The sequence below is a fragment of the Melopsittacus undulatus genome, chromosome Z (assembly GCF_012275295.1).
Source record: "Melopsittacus undulatus isolate bMelUnd1 chromosome Z, bMelUnd1.mat.Z, whole genome shotgun sequence".
NCBI classification, from domain to species: Eukaryota; Metazoa; Chordata; class Aves; order Psittaciformes; family Psittaculidae; genus Melopsittacus; species Melopsittacus undulatus.
In genome coordinates, this window is record NC_047557.1 from 61,009,573 (window position 1) to 61,034,365 (window position 24,793).

The 24,793-nt window shown below is 39.7% G+C and overlaps 1 protein-coding gene across 1 annotated transcript in view; it reads right to left on the reverse strand.

Moving 5' to 3' along the window:
• DGKQ (diacylglycerol kinase theta) overlaps nt 1–24,793 on the reverse strand; it is a 79,091-nt gene that overhangs the window by 39,979 nt on the left and 14,319 nt on the right. The window contains exons 2-5 of the mRNA XM_034073044.1: nt 15,838–15,917; nt 5,709–5,808; nt 2,026–2,111; nt 864–989 (exon numbers count right to left, since the gene is read on the reverse strand). Coding sequence (XP_033928935.1) covers nt 864–989; nt 2,026–2,111; nt 5,709–5,808; nt 15,838–15,917 — 392 coding nt within the window. The remainder of the gene's footprint in view (nt 1–863; nt 990–2,025; nt 2,112–5,708; nt 5,809–15,837; nt 15,918–24,793) is intronic.

Here is a 24,793-nt window from a genome sequence, read left to right on the forward strand (position 1 = left end):
CTTAAGGATAGCTACTCCCACCTCAGAAATCATGGATCAGGTTAAAAAATACAGAACTAAATTTAAAAATAAACTGTTCAAATCATACCTGAAATAGTGAATAACCTCAGGGTCTCCTTTTAAATTATTATTATATAAAGTACCTCATCTTCCACTGAGTGACAAATTAATGATTTACTACATATACTTTTCAGTTCCCACCCCAATTGGTGCAACTTTGCACTTTCATCATATTTCAATAAATGATACCATTAAGTGGATGTACCAGCTGTCACCTACACTGCAGACTGCGTATCAGCACATGAAAAGCTCTGCCTTTCATGGGGATTATTGAAGCGTACCATCATGTTGCACAGGAATTAAATATGCATCATGTGAAAGGAGAAAACAGAACACTGACAACTTAAAAAAAAAAACCACAGCCACACAGGTTAAGAACTATTCTACACTAAAAGAGAAATAATAGTATCAGAATGGTAAGTCTCTGACTTTGCAGAATTTGTGTGATTTGAAAGAAATTCTGATTTCACACAGGAAAAGTAAGGTTTTCTGCACGTTTATAATCAGAAATCTATAATAATTTGTCCCTCATAAATTTTAGTTCCACTGGATTTATATAAATTTTATCTGATTTTGAGAATTGCTCATTTTAATCAGTAATGGGGGGATTTAAAAAATATGTTTTTGCATCTATCTCACAAATGTAAGTGCATAAATAAGGTGTATGTATAAAGTGTATACAAAATATATCTATAAAGTGTACAAATAAAGTATATTTATATAAAGCATTTATAAAAGCATGTGCATATATATATATATATATATATATATTTCCTACAAATACATGCAACAGCACAACATACCAGGATGCCACACCATTCACATCTCATGCCAGAGAGCACCTCAGAGGAGCCACAGGTTTTCTTGCAAACTTCACAACGTGCACTTGAAGAGAGGTTTCCCTCCCTCCAGTGGTGGTGATAGGTATCCTGGGGGAACACATCACAATTTAGCGTTACATGAAACACACAGAATCATACTCATAGAATAGCTTGGGCTGGAAGGGACCTTCAAAGCTCATCTAATCCAGCCTCCCTGCAATGAGCAGGGACATTGTACGCTAGATAAGATTACCCAGAACCACATCCAGCCTGGCCTTGAATGTCTCCAGGGATGGCACATCCACCACCTCTCTGGGCAGCCTGTGACCGTGTTTCACCACCCTTACTCTGAAAGACTTCTTCCTCACATCCAGCCTGAACCTCATCCCTTTTAGCTTAGAACCATCACCCCTCATCCTAACACAACAGGCCCTGCTCAAAAGACACATATAGAAGCATCTTCAACTTAACTTTAAAATCAACCATTCAAACAGCTCTGAGGAAACAGCAACATAGACTACATTAAGTATTTTCTCAGTCTAAATATGTACCTGAACAACTTTAAATTTCACCAAAAGAAGCTTATCCAACCATCAAAAAATTTATCACTTAGTGCTTTTCTTCACAGTCCACCAAAGCCAATATTCTTAACAAAAAAGTAATCCTAAAAGGTCAGCATTATGCATATATTTTACAGTGAGAAGCTAGGCAGCCTTGCCTCAGACAAGACTGCAGGAAGCCTGAGGAACATGATAATGTTTGCCAGGGATGCAATGTAGCAAACAGATCCACATATACAAAAACAAAGCTTCACGACAGCTTCTGCAACGCAGATTTTTAAATAAGATGCTGGTTTTTTATTATTATTTTTAATTAGGATATTTTATATATCGCACAGATGTTTCAGCATGGTTTCAAATAAGCATCGTGAATGCGTTCAGACTTAAGGTCATTTCACTATCTGTGATACATTCTGAAGCCACAGCTTCCTTTGCCTGACAACAAGCACAATCGTGCTTTGACAATGGGCAGCATGTGAAAGCAAATGCCGAGGCTCCTCCCCCTCCTCTAGCCCATGTTTTCACACCAAGAAAGTGTCCAAAAACGTGTGACCACTTTCTGCTTCAGAGGCATCCACACTTACATGGTCCTGGTGCCCATCCTGGTGACACTGCCGGCAGTCACTGCAAGCAAACAGGATACAGTCTGTGTGCACATGCAGCTCACAAACTAAAAGCATGAAAACAAGAAAACTTCTTTAAGCTGGAAATCTCTGGGTTTTTGCAGCTCCTCCTTCCCTCCCTCTCTCCCTCCAAGACTCCTCCACTACCTTTTTGTACCATCCATGCTTTCCTTTATGCTCTTTTCCATTCAGCAAAGACAGGCAATAAAGGACGTTTATCAGCACTGTCCTGTCTGTTGCTCCATTTCCTTTGGGCTAAATTGATGCAGCAAGTATAAGGAAAGGCTGAACTAATTTTGCTCACAAGCAATTGCCGTATTTCCTCCAATACAGCATGTTAGATTTGTAACAACTGTTCGGCTTATTACAGCTTCGTCTCACAGTTTCACAGGGATCGCTGCCTACTCAAATATAACCATGCCTGAAGTCTACTTTGATTTCAGGAAAACCAAAACAACCTGAATGTTAGAAGCATTAACAGAGAGCTCTCCTTCTACATCCAAATACCATCAAGTCTTGAGTGTAAAGTAATATCTTCCTGAAGCAATACTCCATTCCTCTTACAAACCCTTTTCCAAACCTTACTGCAGAGCAAGCAGGCACTTCATGAGTGGGTTCAAAACAGCAGACACTTTTCTGCTGCCTAGCCCATTTATTATATCCTGGTGCTTTCAGAAGCATAAGGAAACAAGAGATGAGTTTGAGTCTCCAGCACCAGCAAAGCAGGGGATATGCCTGCCAAAACAGCAGCATGGAGGTAGCACACCCCCCTCCTGCTCACAACCAGGACTCCTGCCTCACTCGCAGTCCCCAAATAAACAAAAAAAAAAAACCACCCTAAACCAAACAAATAAAATCCAACAAACACCAAAAAAAAACCCAACTAAAATATGTCAATACCTAGCTTCATTACTGCAAGAGTTAGGAAAATTCTCTATGGATCACACAGAGAGGAACAGATGAAAAAGATCCTCCTCCAGCTGATTGTGTATACAAGTACTCCAGAAGGCATTCGATTTTTTGTTGAGTACATTAAAATAAGAAGCAACATGAAATTCTTCAAATATGTTTTTCTGTTCTGCTCAAATAGGTTATTGTTTCAAGCATATCATAAAAATTTTAAGACTGTAAACTGAAAACTGGGAGGTGGCAACTACACACGTTATCTGAAAGCATGTTTAAAACAGTCTTAAATTACACAGAGAAAAATACCTTATTTTGAAATCACCCTCTGGGCTCTAGAAAAGGCCATCAGCACTAACACCATCTTATTCTATCCCTGCAGAAGACCATGATCACACCAAAGCAAAGCCTGTTTCAACAGTCAACTTCAAGCTTTCACATACAGCTCCCCATACCGCGCGTCCTCACCGAGCTGAAGAACTCTATGAGGTGTGACACAGTCCCTCATCAGCTCGCATTTCTTCATATTCACGGACGTATTTTACAGGTTTGCCAATTCAGCTACGAGGCAAGCTAGACGCTTTGGGTCATATCCTCACTAATGCTAAAAGTTTCTGTAGACAGAATTATGGCTTCAAGCAATCGACAAAAGCATTGGAGTTTTTATCATTACTTCTACTACTAACACAGGCACATGCTGCCTTTTGCTGTATTTTGTAAGAGCGCAGAAGGTTTTTTTCAGCAAAAACCTCTCTCTAAAGCAATTAGTAACTGCCAACAGCATTTGGAGTCCACACATTGTAATTTTTTGCTGATGAAGTGTATGTACTTATCTCACCAGGGGGTAATATACATTTCTGAAAACGGATGCCCCACCATGCACCCACAGCATTTAGTATTTGTCTGAAAATTTCCAATTTACTTCCAGGAAATTTGTTCTATTGTAAGACATGGAGAGTACAAACCAAGTTATTTAAATTATTTTGAAAGTACATCTAATTATGCCAATCATTTATTTAGAAAAGGTAATTTCATCTTAACCCTCTTTTCTACGTTAATTATGGCAAAGTTTCCAGGAAAAGTTCTTTAAATTTCAATATCAGAAGACAACATCATAACTAACAGCAGACTTGTACTATTAAGACGAGTCATTAGAAGTAAGAAAAAAAGAAAGTTCAACATCTCTGTCTGGATTTTAAAGCTCTACAGCTTAAAACAAATTCTGTAATTATTTTTGAAGAGTAAAGGAAGAATCTTGTGCACTGTATGAACCTTAACTGTCCCTTTTTAGCTACAAATTGGTAAAGTATCAGAGGAACAAGCTGTAGACTTACTAGTATACAGAAAACAGGATAACAAACAAGTCACACTACATAAACCAAGAAAACTGTTTAGTCCATATGAGGAATATAATTCATAACCTTCATCGAACCAGAAAAGAAATAAAATGTCTGGGCATTTGTAGTAACTAAATAGAACCACAGTTTCACACATTTCTTGTTTAAGAACACTTAAATGGAAGTGCCTGAAAAGATAAATATTTCCTTGCAATGGATACACCACTAATACAGAAGAATTAAGAGAGCAAGCACATGAAAGCAAAATTTAGAAAGCTTTAACTAAAATAGATCACTTAACTAACACTATTTTCAAGAGTTTAAGAGGACACAGCTAGCAAAAATTTTCTTTTCAAATCCTCTCTTTTTTTCACATGCCATACAAGTTCTGAGGCTTATTAAGACAGATCACCTGAAAAGACTGTGGCATCTGTAGCTCTTTGACCATCCCACCATATCACTCAACTCATGTAGTAACTATATTAAGAGACAGATTCTCACTGGTCAGAACATAAATTTAGTTCCATTATGCAACCCACCAGACAAAGCAGAAACAAAACTACTGCACCATTAAGAGTCTAAATGCCCCAGTCAAAGAGAAATGTTTCCGCTACTCATAGGCAATCATATTAAATAAGACATTACATTTAGCATGACAGCAATTTTGTAAGTATCTCAAATCCCTGCAGAATCAGTTCTTCTCTTAGTAAACTATCTATTTACAGTAATTAAAGAGTTGCCTCATGTCAAAATCAGTAAAGTACTGATGCCAACATATATTTCAAATAAAAATTATGGTGTGCGGGTGATTTCTTTAATTATTGTTTTTTCATAGAATCCATGTCAGAACTCAGAGCAGTCCTATTTTGATAAATAATATTTTCAAATACTTTTCAATTGAAGGCACCTCATTCCTATTACAATCAACAGATATCTGAGACCAGTAACACTGAAAAGTTATACCCCAGTCTTTTGTAGAAAGGGGGAGGTTTTAGAAACATGAATACTTGATGATTCCCTGTACCAAAAGCTTCCACTGGAAACAGAAACAAATTACTTCAACAGAAGTCTTTCTTTTGCCATAATATCCTCTCATTCATTGCACATCTGAGGCATGGATTCATTGCACACCATCAACACCACAAGGTAAATTGGAGGAAAGATGAAAGAGCAAGGTTTGACAAAGATTGTGGTTTACTGAATGCTACTGCTTTATTATTCCTTGATTTGACATACACATTTCCATGAACAATGAGTGGATGATAAACAACCCAAAAATTGCTCAAATACAGTGAGTGCACATGTGTGTGTATATACACATACTTTCAAGGTATGCAATGTAAGCAAAGTGTGCATTACAGTCTAACACATAGATGGCTAAACAGGTAAGGTTTTCTACATTACCTTCGCATCGAAGGGCAGGTGATTCTAGTGACTTCCTGCACACAGTGCAAAACTTTCTTTTGTAATGTCCTGGAGACCCAAAACAGTGTGCAACTGGAACCTGCCAACAAAGAATGCATAAGTTATCATCAGCCACAACGTTCATAGTGCCAGTTACAATTCACAGAAACTGTTTTACCTTGCAAGACAGGACAGCATATATACAATGTAAACTAACTAAACTTCAGAACAAATATATAGGCATATCACCCTTTAAAAACAAAAAACCAACCACCAAACAAACAAAAAAACACCCTTAAAATATATTTGAAATACTTATTATTTTATTTAAAATAATAATCTTTAAAAGTCTGTCTAAAATTCTTGGGGTTTAATATGTAATGTATATATTTTTAAGTGCTGGTCAGCTTCTTGATGATTCACAGTGCCATGAATCCAAAGGTTTCCTTTGGGTTCAGTGTTCTGTGACTTACTTGGAATCACAGTTCCTCTCCTAAGTATTCTTAACTGAATTGGGGATGACTGAAGAGTTGCATTTGTACACAAAATACCCTAAAGACATACTCAAGACAATTCTTAAAAGCTCAGTGCTGCCACAGTCAGTACTGTTGCTCAGTATTATGTCTTTCACATCAGTCAATTTGCTGATCAGGACAAAAGCAGTGGTCTCCCCTGTGCCCCATACTAAACAATCCTGTACTTCAAGAAGGCACCATGAAGTAAACAAGATTAAGATTGCCAAATGTAACACAAGGAGAAAGGGATATCAAAGGAACATAGCTGAAAGTTTAATCAACAAAAATCTGGGTTACCAGGCATGAAGAACATCACTCAGAGCAGTTGACCAATCAAGCAATGTCACCAGCTCACTTCCCCAGGAGTCCATGCTATCTGGAAGAACCCTTGGTTTCTGATTGACTAGGAAACTGCCTGTCCAGAACCCAGGCTCCCAGCCATGCTCGCTGACAACCTGTCTACCAGAACATTCTGTCTCCAAAGTCTTTGAACTCTTACTTTATGTACGAGTTCGGTATTTACCCCAAAACTTTTGAGTCCATCTCCTACTCCTAACAACCCAATCAGAAATGTCCATTTCTGCAGCCTACCAACTCTGACTGACATGAAGTTCTTGGCTGGCTTGCATTAGTTAATTTTTTTAACTGGAGCACGCATATAATACAAGTTCATAAAAAGAAGGGGGGGGGGGGGGGGGGGAAGGGATAATGTACTGGAGAGCCCGGAGAACTTAACTGAATTATCTCAGATTAAGTTCAAGGCTCATGAACCCTGATCACTTTTCTTGCACTTTCATGCTACTTCTTCGGAGGAAAGGAAAAACCAAACTTCCCTGTACAGTAACATACAAGTTACCTGGCTCAGCTATTCTGGAGGTGAAGTGCCACAGCAGGTTTCTCACTCCAGCCACAGCAAAAATTAGAAGTGCAATTCCCAGCTGGAGGGAGAAGGCTACTTGCCTAAAATTCATCCTACACAGAGTTTAAGTGCAGAAAGAGACAATGAAAACGGCTACATGAACACAGCCCCATCCAGACACAGCAACTGTGATGAGTACTGAAAAGCCCTAGTGGTACCTTTTTCAGGAAACCTTTTCTGCACATCTCGGCCTACATTCAGGTTTCAAGTATCATCTTCGAGTCATCTGCCTGCCTTACTCCCACCACAGTGCAGCCAGTCATCCCCTCTTGAGATCAGACACAGAGATGACCTTCTTTAGCTCTAGAGTGGTGAATAACCTGCCCTGGACACTCAGCATGAGTGCCCGACCCACTCAACAACCTGTGTTTGAAACACAGAGAACTCTTTTTTCCCTGGCCATGAGACTGGCTATCGTATCTTACACCTGACATGAAAATGCAGGCTTTTTGTTATTGTCACAGAAAGACTCTGCTGAAGAAAAAGGATACTCTAGATCAAAGGATCAAAGTAGAGCTTCATGACAAATTGTATTTATTTTGTGGAAGACTGAGAAAGGACTGGAAAGGGTCAGACTTACTCATGGTCTGACTGTACTTATCTAGAAGACACAAGGGAAGGAGACTGAGTCTAAATTCTGCAGTCATTCAGACCCTGGCGGCAACCCTCCGAAGTCTCAAGTCACTGCCAAAAAAAAAGGGAAAAACTGCCTGGTTTAAATGTTGAGTGGGAAATAAAAAAAAAAAAAAACCCAAAAAATTTCTTCCTTCAATATTTTCTTTTCAAAAACAAGCCAAAGAAACTTTGTTTATTATGAGTGGTCTTTCTTACTTGCCTTAGAAAGCACAAGTGTAAAATCACTGCAGAGCTTGGTGGGAAATGGGATAGGAATAAGATGAAGAGGAAAAAAGGATGAAGAGCAAATACAATGTCACAAACTCATCAATCATACGATGTTTCTCCCAGCAGCTACCTACATTTCTTTCGCTGCTGAACAACAAAAGAAGGATTCTTAGCACCCAATACATTGAAAAAAAATAATCAAAACTCAGACCAGGAAAGCCAGAGAAGCAGCATGTCAGCATATGAAATGTTACATATTATTCTCTAGTTCAGATCCATCTGTGTAAGTACAGCAAAGACACATAAGGTGGCCTACAGAGAGAAAGTTAATAATTGATGAGAGTTTAAAACTACTTTTCCAGTACAACTACTTAAATTACTTTATGCTAACCACTAAAATTGATGTTTGAAGAAAAAGACAGAAAATTTCTGCTAGTAATACCATTAAATAACATCTAAGTGCCCTCAGAGTATTGATCAGAAGCGCATCGACAGAAAATACAGTGGTAACTCCAGCATAAGCTCCAGAATGACTTTGCTCTCATGAACAAGATACTTCTAGTTTCTATTTTATTTCCTGCCATCCCTTAAGAAACCCAGACCATTACAGAATGTAACACATTTCTGCAAAAGTTCATATCAGCCTGCAATGAAACCTAAAACTTAGAATCTAACCCCTTCAGTGCAACCTGCAAGTGCATAACAGTTCTAAACCATACAGAAAAACCATGAATGAACTGCTCTTAACATCCACGCTTGGGGAAAGAAACAACATAATTGTTTTCTTCTGGTAGTGGCTTCTAAAACTGCTCCTCACCCTGAAATGCACAGGGTATCAAACATGGGGCCAACAGCAAGTCATATTTAAGTGCTCTTCCACTGAAGTGGAAGCACCGTGTATGTACAAAGCAGCTAAGCTACCACCCAAACTTTCTGGTTTGTGGATGGAGTCAGATCAGGCCAAGTCTTACTGGTCAGCAACAGCCTGCATACCTCAGCAGGGAAAAACACAGCTATAGAAGGTCTATCTTTCATGCAGTTCCTTGCTGCTTTTCTACCAGCTCAGGCAGAAGATCTTTAGCCTGAATCCTGAGCCAAAGACTAAGTATCTGAAGTGGGACTATAAGGATGCCGGGGAGGGACTCTTCATTAGGGACTGTAGTGACAGGACAAGGGGTAACGGGTTCAAACTTAAACAGGGGAAGTTTAGACTGGATATAAGGAAGAAATTCTTTACTGTGAGGGTGGTGAGGTACTGGAATGGGTTGCCCAGGGAGGTAGTGAATGCTCCATCCCTGGCAGTGTTCAAGGCCAGGCTGGACAGAGCCTTGGGTGATATGGTTTAGTGTGAGGTGTCCCTGCCCATGGCGGGGGGGGTGGAACTAGATGATCTTCAGGTCCTTTCCAACCCTAACTATTCTATGATTCTATGACATCCAGATTCAAAGTGGAAAGAGAGAAATACAGATATACCAAATGACAGAGTGACAACTTAGGTGTCATGGCACAGGGTTGGAACTAGATGATCTTTTAAGGTCCCCTCCAACCCAAACCATTCTGTGAGTCTACGAGCTGCTGTCTTGGGCAGTCTTAAAAAAAAGACCAATGTACTAAAATCTTTTCCTAGGCCTGTGTCTAAATATTTTGCTCATGTATCTCCTTCTCCATCATATCACAGACACTTGCACTTGGCAGGACTTTGGAAAACACTGGACAGACTGAGGAAGTGGGACTGCAGGACCTACAGGACTGTGGGACTGATCAGCTTGCAAGCAGTAAAGGGCACATAGAAATAAGGATACAAACACTCTCACAACAGAATCCAAAGGCTGAGCAAACAGAATTTAACTTGAGGTCATTAGTTTTATGTTCAAAAATACTGCAGCATTTTAAGGATAGGCACAACCAGCTTGGAAGCAACCATCTTCATGAAATGCAGATGGTCTTTCACAAAGACTGCTTTCAACATAACACCAAAAAAAATGCTGATACAAATTTAAATGGTGTTTATGCAATAAGAACATCTTCTATGCATTTTGATGTGTCCAGTGCAAAGTACTTCCTTATCTAATGTTCCTAAGGTCTACTGTGACATAAAAACCTTTGCTCTGGAGAGGTAGATATGGTGATGAGATCTGAATACACCCCATGATTATTCTGTCCAAGTTAATCAAGCGTCTAGACCGCACCCTCCCTGAGAGAAGCTAACAACTTTGTGATTTAACTTTTCCCAGTATTGACATATTTTCAGTTACTTACTTGTTATTACTCAGTAATCACAAAGAGCCTTTCATTTGCTTGAAACCTCTCTGATATAGTAGCAACTTAAATACACTGCATGCACTTCAGTAGAAACCATTTCTACTTTTTCCTTTGAGAGACAAGGCCTGTCAATTACTCATCAGTTGTGTCCAAATTGACATTCTTCCTCTGAGCACTTGATGTATCACTTGCTGTTAAAAAGCAGTTTTAAGTATATACTCCATATGGAAATTCTGAAATTAGTTGAGAATAGGAAGTTAAATGGTGTTTCAACATAATATTGGGCAGAAGAGATGAGAAAATCAAATACTTAGTTATAAAAATTTTAACTGGGGCTAACACAAGGGAATGAAGCACACATACATACGCAACCTCACTATATCTAGGAATGTTTTTCTTCATCCTACAGATCTTTCTGATAGGATATTAGACTTATCTGCAAGCTCTCAAAAACCCTTTGTGATGGGAACTATACAGTGCATTCAGTACCACTTCAAATCAGGAATACTTGATACTTCTCCTAGCAAATGAGACTTGTGTAAGAGCTTTCCACTGCAATTAAGAGTTGTTTTGACTAGAATTTCTTGTACTGCAAAAAAGAAAGCAATATGTAAAAGCCACTCCTTGCTTTTATCGCTACAGAGGAAATCAATGTCCATCTGCATTTATCAAGATAAAGATTAAAAATTTAAAGCAACAAACACAGTGACATCCCACTGGTACACTTGATCTGGAAGTCTGCAGGCTACTAGGCAGTTTGCATCAAGTTTCAGCATTGCCTAATAAACTCTCCTGAGTTTATGAACTACAGATCACTAGCCCTTCCCTTTAACCCCAGGGTTAAAGGGATTATCACTTTGAGGAGGAAAAGGAGGAAACCTTGGTTCAGTGCCAGGATTATGAGCAAGTGGTTTTACACCTCATTTGGCTTCTTTATTACGCCACATGACTGCAACAATCCAAGCAACTGCCTTGCTGCAACAACATTGGCAGGAGTCAAGAGATGGGCCTCTTGGTGAAGGTGGTCAGGGCTACTCAGGAAGTACAATACAACAGCTGGGGTTGGAAGGGACCTTTACAAGTTGCCTAGTTCAGGCCTTCTGCAATGAGCAGGGACATCTTCAAGTAGATCAGGTTGCCCAGAGCCCTGTCTGACCTGACTCTGAATGTTTCCAGGCATGGGGCAACTACCACCTCTCTGGGCAGCCTGTGCAAGTGTTCCACCACCCTCATCATAAAAAAGTGTCTTCTGTGTATCTGACCTGAGTCTCCCCTCTTTCAGTTTAAAACCACTATCCCTTTTCCTATCACAACAGGCCTTGCTACAAAGTTCAGCTTGGGATCCATCCGTTGTTATGACATCTTGTGAAAAACCCTCACACCAGCAAAGCCTATTTATCATGAACAAATAAAACAGGAAGAGAGAGAAGAACTTGACCAAACTTGTCTTCATAATACATAATATAAAACAGAAAAATATTAAGCACATATTTTGTGAAGCAGATTTAACTCAACCACCAAAAAGACATAACAAGAGCAGCAGGATAAAACATCCCTTGATTGATGTATGCCAAATATACAGTAATTTAAAGATAAGATGTAACCATAATATGCCAACAAGCTCTTCATTAACACTGCATTTCAGCCTGTCTTCTGTGACAGTCTGCTGGGAGAAGCAGTAAAAGTTCAGCAAGCATTCACTGTAGCATTTTTTAGCCCGTGTTGACATAAAACCTTCAACACCTGCAACTGCCACCAAGGAATGATTTTCCAAAATTGGATTCTGATTTTTTTCTCCCTAAACTCTCCAGAATTCCCACCCAGTCCAACAACATCAAATTCTCCTTCCCTGCTTGCCAAGTTCTTTTCCCATTGTGAAAACATCTATGAGCCATTTGCAACAACACTCCTTAAAAAGCTAATTCTCTGAGGCAGCCACATAAAAATCCAACAGACATTTCTGACAGCTGAATGAGACTGGATTTATTATTCCAAAGCAAGTGAAGCCAATAACCAAACCTTGATGCTCTTTGTCTTGCACTTTGCTGGACCTTCCTATTGCTTCTTGGGCAGGGAAAGAAAGTAAACAAAAGAGGGGTTGTGTCCCAGTATAGAAGTCCTTCAGCTGCATAAAAATGAGATGCTGCTGTTGTGCATGCAAAGCATGAAGTGTCCGATAAGGAGCAGATTATCCAAAGGGGATCAGAGGAACTTACTGCAACCCCTAGTATCCTTTTTTCCTCTCATCTACTTTCAGTTCATGAGGAACCCATCCAAATAACCACCAGCACATACCTGAACCCAGCAGGCAGGAGAAACTCAGGTCAGCAGGCAAGGGCAACACCGGCTTGCCCAAGCAGGCACCACAACCTTCTCATTCACTATCACAACTCACAAACGCAGGCTACCCAGTTTCTGAACTACAAAGCCAAGTTTTGTTTTTAGCATAGAAAGCTCCAGGCAAAGCTGATGAACTAAAAGAGCATTTTTCCACTCTAGACAACCCCGCTTTAACAATAAAAGCACAGAAGAAAGTGTCATGAGTAGCCCATCAACCCTTTTTGAAGTGGAAATATTTAGAAACCATTATAGAAATGTACCAATATAAAAATGGGGAAAAACAACTACTGCAAATGCCTAACTTCATTAAAGCCACTTATAATGTATTCTCATTTCCATTTAGTTTTCAAAGAACAGGCATATAGAAAACACACACACTTCTAATACAGCTTCAATTCCAACCTAACAAGGGAAAATAAAACTCCACACTTCACAGGGAATCAAATACTTTTTGTTTTCTCTGTTATTTTGTTTTGCATTGGGTGTTTTTGGGGTTGGAGTGTTTTGCCCTTTCCCCCACCCCCCTTTTTGTTTTTTTGGTGGTTTTTTTTTGTGTGTGGTTTTGGCTTTGTTTTGGTTTTTGTAGACAAGTACCTATGGGAATGTAGGGAAGAGAGTGTTTGAATTCAGACAAGCTGCTGATACCTTAGCAGTGAAACAAATCATGTGCCCTGCAAACCATGAAAGCACCATTTGTTCAGAAGACGGATCCATGAAGTCTTGTTTTGAAACATCGTCATCTGGATCCAGTCCGGAATACTAAACATAGGTGATAATGATCAGCAATAGTGCAAAAACATTCTCAGAGCAGCCTTGAGAGAACTCATCAAGAATGATCTGACACTGGATGCAGTCATGGCATGCTTGTGAGTCTCTAGGCCTTTTCTTGACCCTGGGAAGGAAATCCTACTCTCAGGAATAAAAGTTTCCATGAAACATCTGCTGAAAAATTATTCTCTGACAGTTTGACTTAGTGTCAAATAACACACACTCTAATGAGCTTTAACAATTGCAGTCTTCTGTAGATGAAATCCAGGAGACTGAAAACAAAAAAAAACCTCATTTCTGAGATACAGTAAATACTGACATCCTAGAAGGAACTATCAGGGGAAAAGTCCCACCAGTGTTCTCTCCTATGTCAGACCTTTAATAAATAAATAATAAATAATCTGAAAGGAGAACAGGGAGATTACAAAAAATAAACTTTCCACACATTCTATGAACTATTATAATTTGCTTTTTGCTCTGTTATGTTTTTTAAGCAAATGCCAAGTTCAATATTTACTTTGACAGAGCCTGCACACAAAAGGACATCTCCCATATGGCAGACTTCACTTGCACAGTAGACAAGGATTAATGCAACTTGGATGACCATGTCAAAGACAAGACAATCCAAAAAGAACAGTACAATCCTGTATTTTCAAAACATAATGATTACAAACTCAACACAGATAACACAGAAGATGCTTTGCAGCTGAATACAGAAACACTGAACTCCAAACAGCTTTGAGGACTGATAACACCATCCTGACAGAAGAAATTCTACTGCGCAGGAATGATCATTACATTTTATGTGTAAATAATAAACAGATAAAATTCATGTATTCAGGCAGGTAAAGAATGAGAATTAGCAAAGGAACAAATGAACTACACTGACATCCACAACTGATGCAAATGGAAACACTAATCAGTTTAAATGCTAGATTTTTTTACCATATAAAAGCAAATGCACAAATACTATTCTGAGCTATGAATTAAAGTTAGAGCAAATTCACAAAAGAAGCAGTCACAAAGGCTTACAATTGTGACACTCTGAGTTAAAAGAATGTTTCCAATTTGGATTTGTACCATCCCCCCCAACAGCCCTTGCAAAGACACCTGTATTATCCAACTTACCATTTCTTTTTCCATGCTGCAATGACTGATTGCTTGGTCTTAGTAGTAGCATTTCTCACTATCTGCATGTCCTGTACCATGGGTTCTAAGACTTAGAATAATATTTATTGCCATTTGACTGGCAACTGTTGTATCAGATACCTTTTTGTCACTTAAGTTATACCTCTCAAGATGAAAAGTATGTGGGGAAGAGGAAGTATGTAACAAAGTCTAACAGGATTATTTTCTAGACAAAGGAAATTTAGTAAAAATTAATAGCTGATTTCTATCCAGTTTTCTATAACACAAGTTACTTTCCTGTCTCACTCCCTGCATAGGTTTCCACAACATAAAGGAACTTATAAAGCTTCATAGGAACCCTTCATAGGTTCCCAGGTCTACCCAATGTGTTCCCATAAATGTGCCTTTAATCAGCAATGTCTGTAATGCACATGATTCTGCCATGTCTCATTTGACTTTTGCATATGGCTACTTAAGCTATTTGCAGTGTTTTACTACTTCTCTAATAAGTTTCTTATTGCCTTCCAATTTTTTTGCTTTACTGTTATCCTTCCCCAAGTGAATAACACTTTGTTTTTTCCTCAATTTAGCTTCTTAATACCTCAGCTGCATCTTACAGATGCAACTAAGAGGACTATATTTCTTTAAATCCAATTTATTTTTCAACCCTTTAAAAGCAACCTCTTAAGCTTCAAGTCTTATGAGAGGAAAAAGTCACAGGGCATCTGAAATCAAGTACTTTATTAATTACCCAAATAAATAAATTTGAAATATTATCATCAGTTGAAGTCCTGCCCTCTGACTTTTTTGCTTTGAAACCCTATGCAATGACTTTATTCTCTGGACACAATAAACAAACAAATTCTTAAGATGCAGCAATCAATAGAAGCCAAATATAGCCGCTTCACTAGGCAGAGAAGCTTTAGTATTTTCCCAGCAAGATGAAATCACTGTAAAAAATTGGTGACTGTACGTACAGAGTTCTTCTTTATTATGACACACAGTATAGTTTTCTGAGAACACTGATATCAATCAGTCACCCCACTCCGTTATTGTGAGGCTTCTAGGTAATGACACACAAGTCTTACATACAAGTAAGAACATTAAGTAACAGTTAAAGAATGTCAGTAACTGTCTTTTCAAAGACAGACTACCCACAGCTCCCTATAGCAGGGACTTTTCAAAGGAAACGTAACTTTGCCTTTGAGCAGCTATAAAAGTCTCAGTAGTGACTAACACAATTGATTTAAGCATGATGATATTAACAAGCCACCATGGTACTACACCATGTTCATTAGTAATAAATTTGTTCTATTATCCTAAGAAAAAGACAAGGCAGTGTGTGCTTACTCACCCTCACAAGGCTGGGAGCAACACATGAGCATGGGACCTTGATATTCTTGAGGCACTTCTCATGAGACATGAAGTTGCAAACTGCAGAAATAAAATAAAAACCTTGAGCAAGTCTTCACAAGCAAGAGACTTCGTGAAAAAACAAAAAAAATAATACAGAGTCAAATACAGCTAGGAACACATCTCATACCAATGCAACACAGGACTACAGCAAGTTATGCTCTCCCAGAATCCCTCTCCATAAGTACCAGACTGAGCTCTTGAATTCCAAAAGAGATTTTAAACAATCTGAAGTTAAAAAAACAGCTGTTTGATGTAGCCAGAGAACATAGATGTTTGAAAGTGAATTATTCTACAGGCTGGTGCATGTGACAGGAATAAATGGGAGAAAACAACAGTATTGTTACACACTGAGCATAAATGGATGAAGGAGATGAAATTAAAGGTCACCGGTTGCAAGCAGCTTTGAAAGCCAAGAGCAACTAATTATCTCTTTCACTGTGGAAGCAACAGCTTTAGAATTCCACCCAAGCTCCACAAGCTTACTTTCAAGCAAGACAGTGTTTGAAAAAAATCATTTCTCATGGTGGTGATATTTTCCACAGCTTCTTACCATCGATTTACATGATGTTAAGCTGTCCAAAGAAAACAAGGGATTCTTTATTTCATTCCCCCCACCTCACATTAATTAAGAACTTGTAACACATGCTATGTCATTAGAGTCCTCCTTCTTTCAGAATTACTCTCTTACCATTTCAAGTGTGAAGCCTTACACAGATGCTTAAGACCTCTGCCAGTGTCTGGGCAGAAGATCACTTGCCAGACATAACTGTTGCTGTACAGAGGAGGTTTTCCCACATCTCTGCTTTTCAGAGGCACACTTACCTCTTCCTAAGTTTCACCAGCAACTGAAAAAACTGTATGAATCTCAGGCTTCCCGTTCTGTAGATCACTGCCATCACATGCTAGTACCATCACAAGCAATTTTCCCCATCTCCCCTTCCCACAGCATCACAGAGTCCCAGGGGTTGGAAGGGACCTCGAAAGATCATCTAGTCCAACCCCCCTGCAAGAGCAGGGTAACCTAGAGTACATCACACAGGAACTTGTCCACATTCTGTTCGTATTTAGTATTTAAAAGCTCCTTCAGCAAATTACATTGGCTTATGAGGGAAGACAGATAATTTCAGGTGATCTAAAATACAAATAAGGGACTAGCATAAATAATTTACATGAGCAAGCCAGGGTTTGCCAGTGTGGGTAATGGTATGTAATCAAGTAAGTAGAACATAGTTTTGGGCTTCTATGAACCCTGCTAGTCATTGCAATAAAAGATATTACACATCCCACCAAATTTTAGGTCATGTCATTAGATAATCAAAGCTACAACACTTGTAATCTCCACAACAGTAAAATGCTAGCTGCTGAGAAAGAGTGGTTTGGTTTGTTCTTCTTCTTACAGTTCAAATTCAGAAGCATGCACATTTACAGGATTCTTTTGCAAGCCCTGTAGAGGAAGATTCTGGTAACTTCTGTACTTTCTGATTTCATATTCCTGCTTCTCCCATGCCATCTCAAGCACTAAAATCCAAGCCCCCTTCTCTATGTGGCTTACTGCCAGACCATGCAAGGTAACCCTTCCTTTTGGAGGCACAAAAAGAAAGATGATCCCTTTCACATTGGCACTCCTCTTAATGTGAGCAGTAGGCAGATTTCCATTAGCCTGCAAGCCAGAGAAAGAAGCAGCACTGCAAGTCACTACTGCGTACAAAGATGTTACTTATCACCCATGGTGTAACACAGTGATTATTGCACTGATGAAAGAAAATAGGAATGGAGCAAATCCAAACCTTTCAATGGCTGCTATTAAGTGTTATGTGCATCTTTAAGGTTAATAGGGTTCCTGGCTAAATGAGTAGAAACAGTTAACAAATGAATGATAATGCAGATTCTGAGAGCTAGAAATGCAGATGTCCAACACCTTTGAAGGTGGTCACCATGGAGGAAGGAGCACAGAGCCCCTCAGCACAGAGACCAAAGAGAATAAGTGATTGACTGGGCAGAGGAAAGATGCATCTTCTGCTCTAAAACAGGTACAAGCCCACACGGTGAACAGGTGAATTCTTACCACACTTATGTAATGTTATCACAACATGGATGTAGATGGATGTAACCTACTCTCTCCTCAGGTCTCCACAACATTTCTACTGACACTTTTAGGAGGGTCAGCTGGCTGCTGTGAGAGCAGGTCTGCAGAGGATGCAGGAGAAAACCTACCTGCCTCTATTATCAGCTACTCTGCAATCTACCACATACGCCCTGTCACTGCCAGAAGACATCTGCCCCAGCCATCTGTTTAGGCAGCCTCTCCACTGACTCAGAGGTGCCTGAAGCTCAGCTGAACCTGGCTAGGTGAGGGGAACTGCAGGCAGAAACATGGTGACAAAGGCTCCCATGGCTTTGGTAGCAAACCCACAATTGGTGACTATATGAAGCTTCAAATATAAACAGGCAACTGTTGAAAACTTCATAAAGGAAAGCTAGTCGAGGAGAAAGCATCAGTGACTAATGAAATCAGTGAAATGGCACTGCTTTCTCTCATTTTTCTGGTTCACAAGCTGGCAGACTGAAAGAACAGAGCAATGCACAGCATATCACTCCCTGCAATTTTATGATCTGCAGAAGCAGCAAGCACTTTAAGTCCACAAGACAAGTATCTCCAAGTGGCTATTCGCTTTTATTTCAAGTGCCCACACAGTAACTCAATACACAAGTTAATCAGGCCCTGCACAAACACCTCTGGGAATTCAGAGCAGCGGCCATCAGGCACCACAGGACTGCTCCACATCTGGCACGAGGCACAGCTTTACAGCAGTTTCTGCCCATAAGCCTTCACTTCCCAGAACATATTTTGCTTGACTTGGTGATTTAATAAAGACAATGTGTATGTATGGCAGCACTCAGTGAACACACAGCAGCTCTCCAAACTACACTTTGAGGAAAACAGAAAACATCCCTCTCCAGCCCTCCGTAGGAAGGCAGGAGAGAAAAGCTGGGCATCACTCTTAACTCATGAGTTGTGTTAACACTTGCTAGCAAAGCAAGGGCTGTTTTCACCCTCCAATATGCCACACTTTTTCCACACCACCTTTTTTCTTTCTGTCCTCAAGACAGACTTCAAAGCAGATCCCAAAAGTGGAAAGAAGAAAAGATGCTGTACAGACTCTACCAATGTATCAGTGACCCGTGTAAACATGGCTGTGTGAGAAACGCTTGTGAAATAACCAAATTTGACACATATTCTTCTCCCACTTTTGAAAGAACACACAGTCCTGAACAAAATGCTAGGTGTTGAAAATTAGTTTTGCTTCCTCTTTGAGGAAATACTTATCATAATACAGTTTTGCTGGTTTTCAAACCTAAATTTATTTGTAATTTTGTATTTTAACACGTAAGTCTATTTAATTTTTTAACTTTAACAACTGTATTTCTAAAGTAGAGCTACCAAACTGATCACCAAGGAGGATCATGGAATGACAACACAAAGACCAAAATAGATTTGATCCTCTCCTGGAAGCGTGATCAGTTTAACACACAACTCACTGTGGACCTATTCACATAATGCATTTTTTTGACAGTTACATAGGGGGCAAATATTTCCCTAGATGCATCATTACAACTCTAACTTCAGCTTTTGCCTGATCTGCAAAAGCTGACTCAAGGCTCATCAACTTGCAAGGGTATCTGTTCCCCCTTTCATACACATCACTTTACATTCACTGACAGGCAGTCAGATGGTAGACCAAAATTAATTCAGTTAAATAGATTTGTCAGCAGCTGATGTCCAACATGAACTCTCAGCTCATTACTGGCCTTTGAAGAGGGGGTGTTGGGCTGTTAACAGGAGAGTTAAGTAGCATACACCCTACTAAGATCACTGCCACAACTCCACTCGCAACCTCAATCGAGTTCATTGCTTCCCTCTATTGCTTTCGTCTGCAACCCAAACCCTAGGCATGCAGTCAGTGTGGTTTTATTTTAGCATTTCACACTCCATGAATGCCAGCTTTCAGTTCTGGAGGGAAACTCCCTTGCACAGTACCCTCAGTTATGCCTGTCTTCTGCTAAGATGCTCAGAAAACAAGACAAAAAGGCTGTGTTTATGGCTAGCAACTGACTCTGGCACAGGACCACCCTTTGGGTGGCCACAGGAATGTTGTCTACATTTTCTTGAGCACATGGAAATTGTACAGGACAAAAAAACCCCAACCTTCTACACAACAGGTGTCTGCAAGTATTATAAGTGTTCTAGATGTTGCCTACCCAAACATGTCAACCTTAAAAGGTTATCTTTATGAAAAGACAGAACACAGTAGATGGAAAAACACAAAGTCCTCATGAGGTATCTAAAGTGCAACTTTACTCCTCCTATCCTGAACTGGAATGTGCCTTTGCACTCTGCACATATTTTAGGGTTAAAAACTTGAAGTATTCATTTCAGAAATTAAACACATTTATAAATAGCTTCCTGCACCACATGCAGGTGATACAATCACATTCTCCCCATCTCCACTTTTACAGAAACTTCTATTCTTTATCATAAATCCGCACACCCCAAGATTCTGTCTCCTCCTTTTTAACATGACAACCTTCAACTCATTACTGCATTTTATGTGTCAAATAATAATCATCTGTATTCATTTTTTCTTTTTCTACCTGAACAAATCCCAGCTGCTTTTTCTGCAACATTTTCTGCCAGTTGAAGGTGGGCAGGTCTCTGAAAAAACAGGACCATGCCCCTTAATGCTTCCCACTACACTTTTCCAGAATTAACCATGGGAAGACTTCAATAGGCCAGAACTGCCCCGAAGTTTAATTGCCCCTAGAGAGGAGCAATTGTTTGAAGAGAAGGGGGACACAAAAAAATCCAGCTCCTTACTGGTGGCAAAAGGATAAGATCACAGATGTGTACCTTGTGATAGCTTTGGTCAGAGCCCACATTGCTAGTGGATAGATCCAAGAACCACCAGTCTCCTGGCTACAAACTCCAGGGTGGTGAGCACCCAGAGTACAACTCTGATGCTGTCTCTCCAGGGAACTGTTGGGGTTATGTGGGCTCCTTGGAAAGGTGACAGCACAGACACTTTTTTCACTACCATGTGTCTGGTGCAACAGACAACTGACCTCAGCAAGAAATCAGAGCCATCAAGCTTAGCAGCAATCTCAGGGCAGCGCAAAATGCACTTTCATAGCCTTGTGCTTCATAGTAAAGGTGACTATGTTTCAAATGCAGCAGCTACTACATAAAGAATAACTCATCCATTTACTCCAAGGGGTAATTCACTTTATCAGGACGAATTTTTCAATTCCCTTGCAACGCTTTCATCAATTTTCATTTTCACTAACTCCAGTAGAGAGCATTAGAGTACAGCACATCTGACCATGTAGCCTGAAGAGTTAAGGTCAGGCTCTTGGGTTGTAAAACAGCAGGACTCCTTTCAGCTTGCTAAAGCACAACAGTTTACAGAAGCCAAGATTCTTTTACTTTAAATCAATACACTAGATCATAAATTACACCATGGAACATACATCTTATTTTTATCAAACTGAAAGAATAACTTAGGGTAAATTATACGCTCAAAAACATTCCCAGTCTTCCTGTAAAGTTCAATGATGAGAAGAGATTAACAGTAGTACTTTAGCAATATAAATATTTCTCTTGAACAGACACAATTATTACAAATCTTTGTTCCGTATGTCACCAGCTTACACAAGGCATCAACAATATAGAACAAGAGGGAGTAATTAAATTTGCCTATGCTACATCAAGCCAGCATGGCAACCTGTTCAGTAGTCAGAGGCATTTTCTCTCCCGAGTCAGAGCTATTCTTCAGAATACAAATGTTCCTCAGCATTACAGGATGTTTGCCTACCACAGACACCAGGCCTAGGAATGCTACAAATTCAGCAATTAACAAAAGTCTTGGCATTTATCAAAACAAATGACTGTGGGAATTCAGAGGTCTCCAATGATTTGCACCTGAGAAGACATCTGCTGGGAGGGAAGAGATGAGAACATTACACAGCCCAAACTACGCAGGAAGCATTGGGATTTCCATCCTTTTCTTCTCCGAACTGCAAAACAAAACTCATTCCAAGCAGAAAGACAGAAGAGTAGTAACAACCCTGTGGAGGTGATGTCAAACATTCACATCTTTTAATTTAGACAGTGTGCTATTTTTGTGACACATACACTATCAAAATAATCTCTACAAGAATATTTACTACTTTGGGCACAAATCTCAGTATGTCCCTGAAGCAACTGTAATGCAAACACACAGGTAATATATTACTTTTTTTCACAGAAAGCTGGGCAACAAGTGACCTCAAGGCTCAGGAAGTCTTGTCCTGAAAGGGGGATGGAAAGGGGTGGGGGAAAGAGAGGAGAAGGAAAAAAGAGGGGAAAACGGAGGGAAATGTGGGATAAACAAGAAGGGGGGAGAGGGAAGATCATGCTCATTAAGTGACAAAAATATGTGTTTTGTTGGGTTTTTTTGTTTTAAGAGCACTGGCAATAACTGCTACAGTAAGTGAAAACAAGGCATCCTCTCATTACCCCTCTTACTAATGAAAGGCATGCAAACATTTGTTCAGTCCAGCCATTTTACCCAGAGTTACTCTGAAACACAGCAGGACCCTTTGCCTTCTGGAGATCACCAACCCAAACTGCTTTAGTCCATGACCTGTAAAGGCTTTCAAAACTCCTATTCTGGTTGCCAGTACCCATAGAGATGTCTTCACTTCCAGCTCAGCTCTGTCAGAGCTCAGACTCATGAACCAGCAGCACTGGTTCATAAAGAGGCTGGTTATGAGTGCTTACGGAAGGAAGATGGGTACAGGAAAGCTGAACACTGGAGAATCAGCGTGTTCAAATTAGTTTAATGAAAGTACACTTAGGCACACCATGACAAGGATGCTCATTGCAGAAGGCATAGCTACTGCAGAATGCCCCAAAGACAGAAGAAGGAAGAACAACTGCCTATAGATGGACAGAACAAAACAAACAACAAATCTAGCAAAGCCAAGGAGTAAACCAAAGCTTCAAAGCTGTTATGCAAGACAACAATAACAGTCCCTACTTTCCAAACAATGAATCAGTGGGACTTAAAGGGCATATCAGCACCAACAAAACTCAGGCCAAGTCAGTCTAACACTATCAAAACAAAGTTTTATTTTGGTCAAAACTAAGTAGATTATTTCCTCCTCTCTTCCTGCTCTTCCATAGCATGTGACTGATGTGACACAAGCCAAAATAACAGGCTTGATCTTGGAGTGCCTCTGCCCTTTAGGGGCTTTTTCACTCACTTCTGAAGCCCTACAAGCAGCCTATTTTGTTCAGCAGGCCTGCCTTTGCCTTCACTGGAGAGATCCATTGATAATTAGAAGACAATAGCTTTGAGGAAATACCCACAGGCTAAGTAGTCATACACTGGAGAAAAATACTCTTAATCTCAATTTTTTAAAATTATTATATAAAACACACTGTTATTGAACTGCTTATGCAGACAGGACCATTCCAGCTGGTGGAGATGCTATTTTCATGAGTAACTTAAAAGCAATGCTCTCCTTTCACTTGAAGTTTGTGGGACTTAACTTTTACATTTGCTACACAGCTTTGAGCTCCTTCTTCCATTGTAGCAGCCTGCCAGCATAGGACACATTCAGCTTTTTTGTTTAGAACCGTGACCACAGGCCAGCCTGAATACAGTGACTATTCACTGAAAGGAATGCTGGACACAGTACATGGGCCTTGCAAGCTGATTTCCCAATTCAGCAGAAACATGCAAAGACCTGTGTGCAATACTGGTGTGCTCTCTCAGAGAAAAACACAACCTAGTTTAAGTTTAGAAGTCTGTTGTGCAATGCTTGCTAAATGTCACCAGGAAAGCTGTCACTGGAAGCTTTGATCTTTCCAGAACGTTTCGAACAACAGCAAGACAGGAGTGGAAAAACTTCTGAAAGCCTTAATAAATGAGGCATCAAAACCACCCTCCTCTCTCACTGCCATGGGAACATTGGGCCTTAGTGGACTTACAGTTCAGTGACACTTTGTGGATCTTCTTCTTCCAAAAATCCAGAAGAAATAAGAAACCTGCTCAGGTTTTCCAAATATTTACTGAGTGTCCTTATAGATTATTTGTACTCACCAGCTCCTTTTTCCTTCCAGAAGTCTCTGGCCTTGCCAACTTAACCAGTCATACCTGCCTCTGCTTTAAATGGAGATAACAGCATACACTCTGTCTAATAAAAATGAAGTTTTCCCCTCCACGGGGTGGATGGTGGTATACTTTATATCTCTAGAATGGTTTACTTGAGAGCAAGCTCTATTTATGGGTACAATTGCCCAAAAGAATGTTTTTTGTAACATCTGAACTCTGTAATTTCAAGGCAACACATTTGAATTCCTATTCATTTGTATTTCAGATAATGCTGCTAGGAAATACAATAGCAACAAGTCAAGTGAAAACAAGACAAGCTACTGAATAACGATAGAGTCAAATGAATTAAATTATACACTTGAACCAGAATCATAAAAGCACCAATTTGGTTACAACAGGTTTGCTAAAATGCTGGTAGTCTTACAAACCCCCTGGCCTACCCTAAAGACCTCTCACTCTCTCATCAGCAAGGTTGTAAACATTCTGATGTCTTACGACAAACTCTATCTTGTTTCTCCCTCTCCATGGTACAGTAAGCCCAGAACTGAGAAATGAACTAACAGAACTCCACCTGTCAGAAAAACACCCTCCCCATCCTCCCATCGCCTATGAAATGAAGATGGGCACAGAATTTCAAAGGCATGGGATTTCAGCACAGAACAGGTCCACAACATGAAGAGCTTTTCTTCTTCAGACAAATGGAAGATAGCTAGTGTCAAACTTGCATTCAAATCCAGA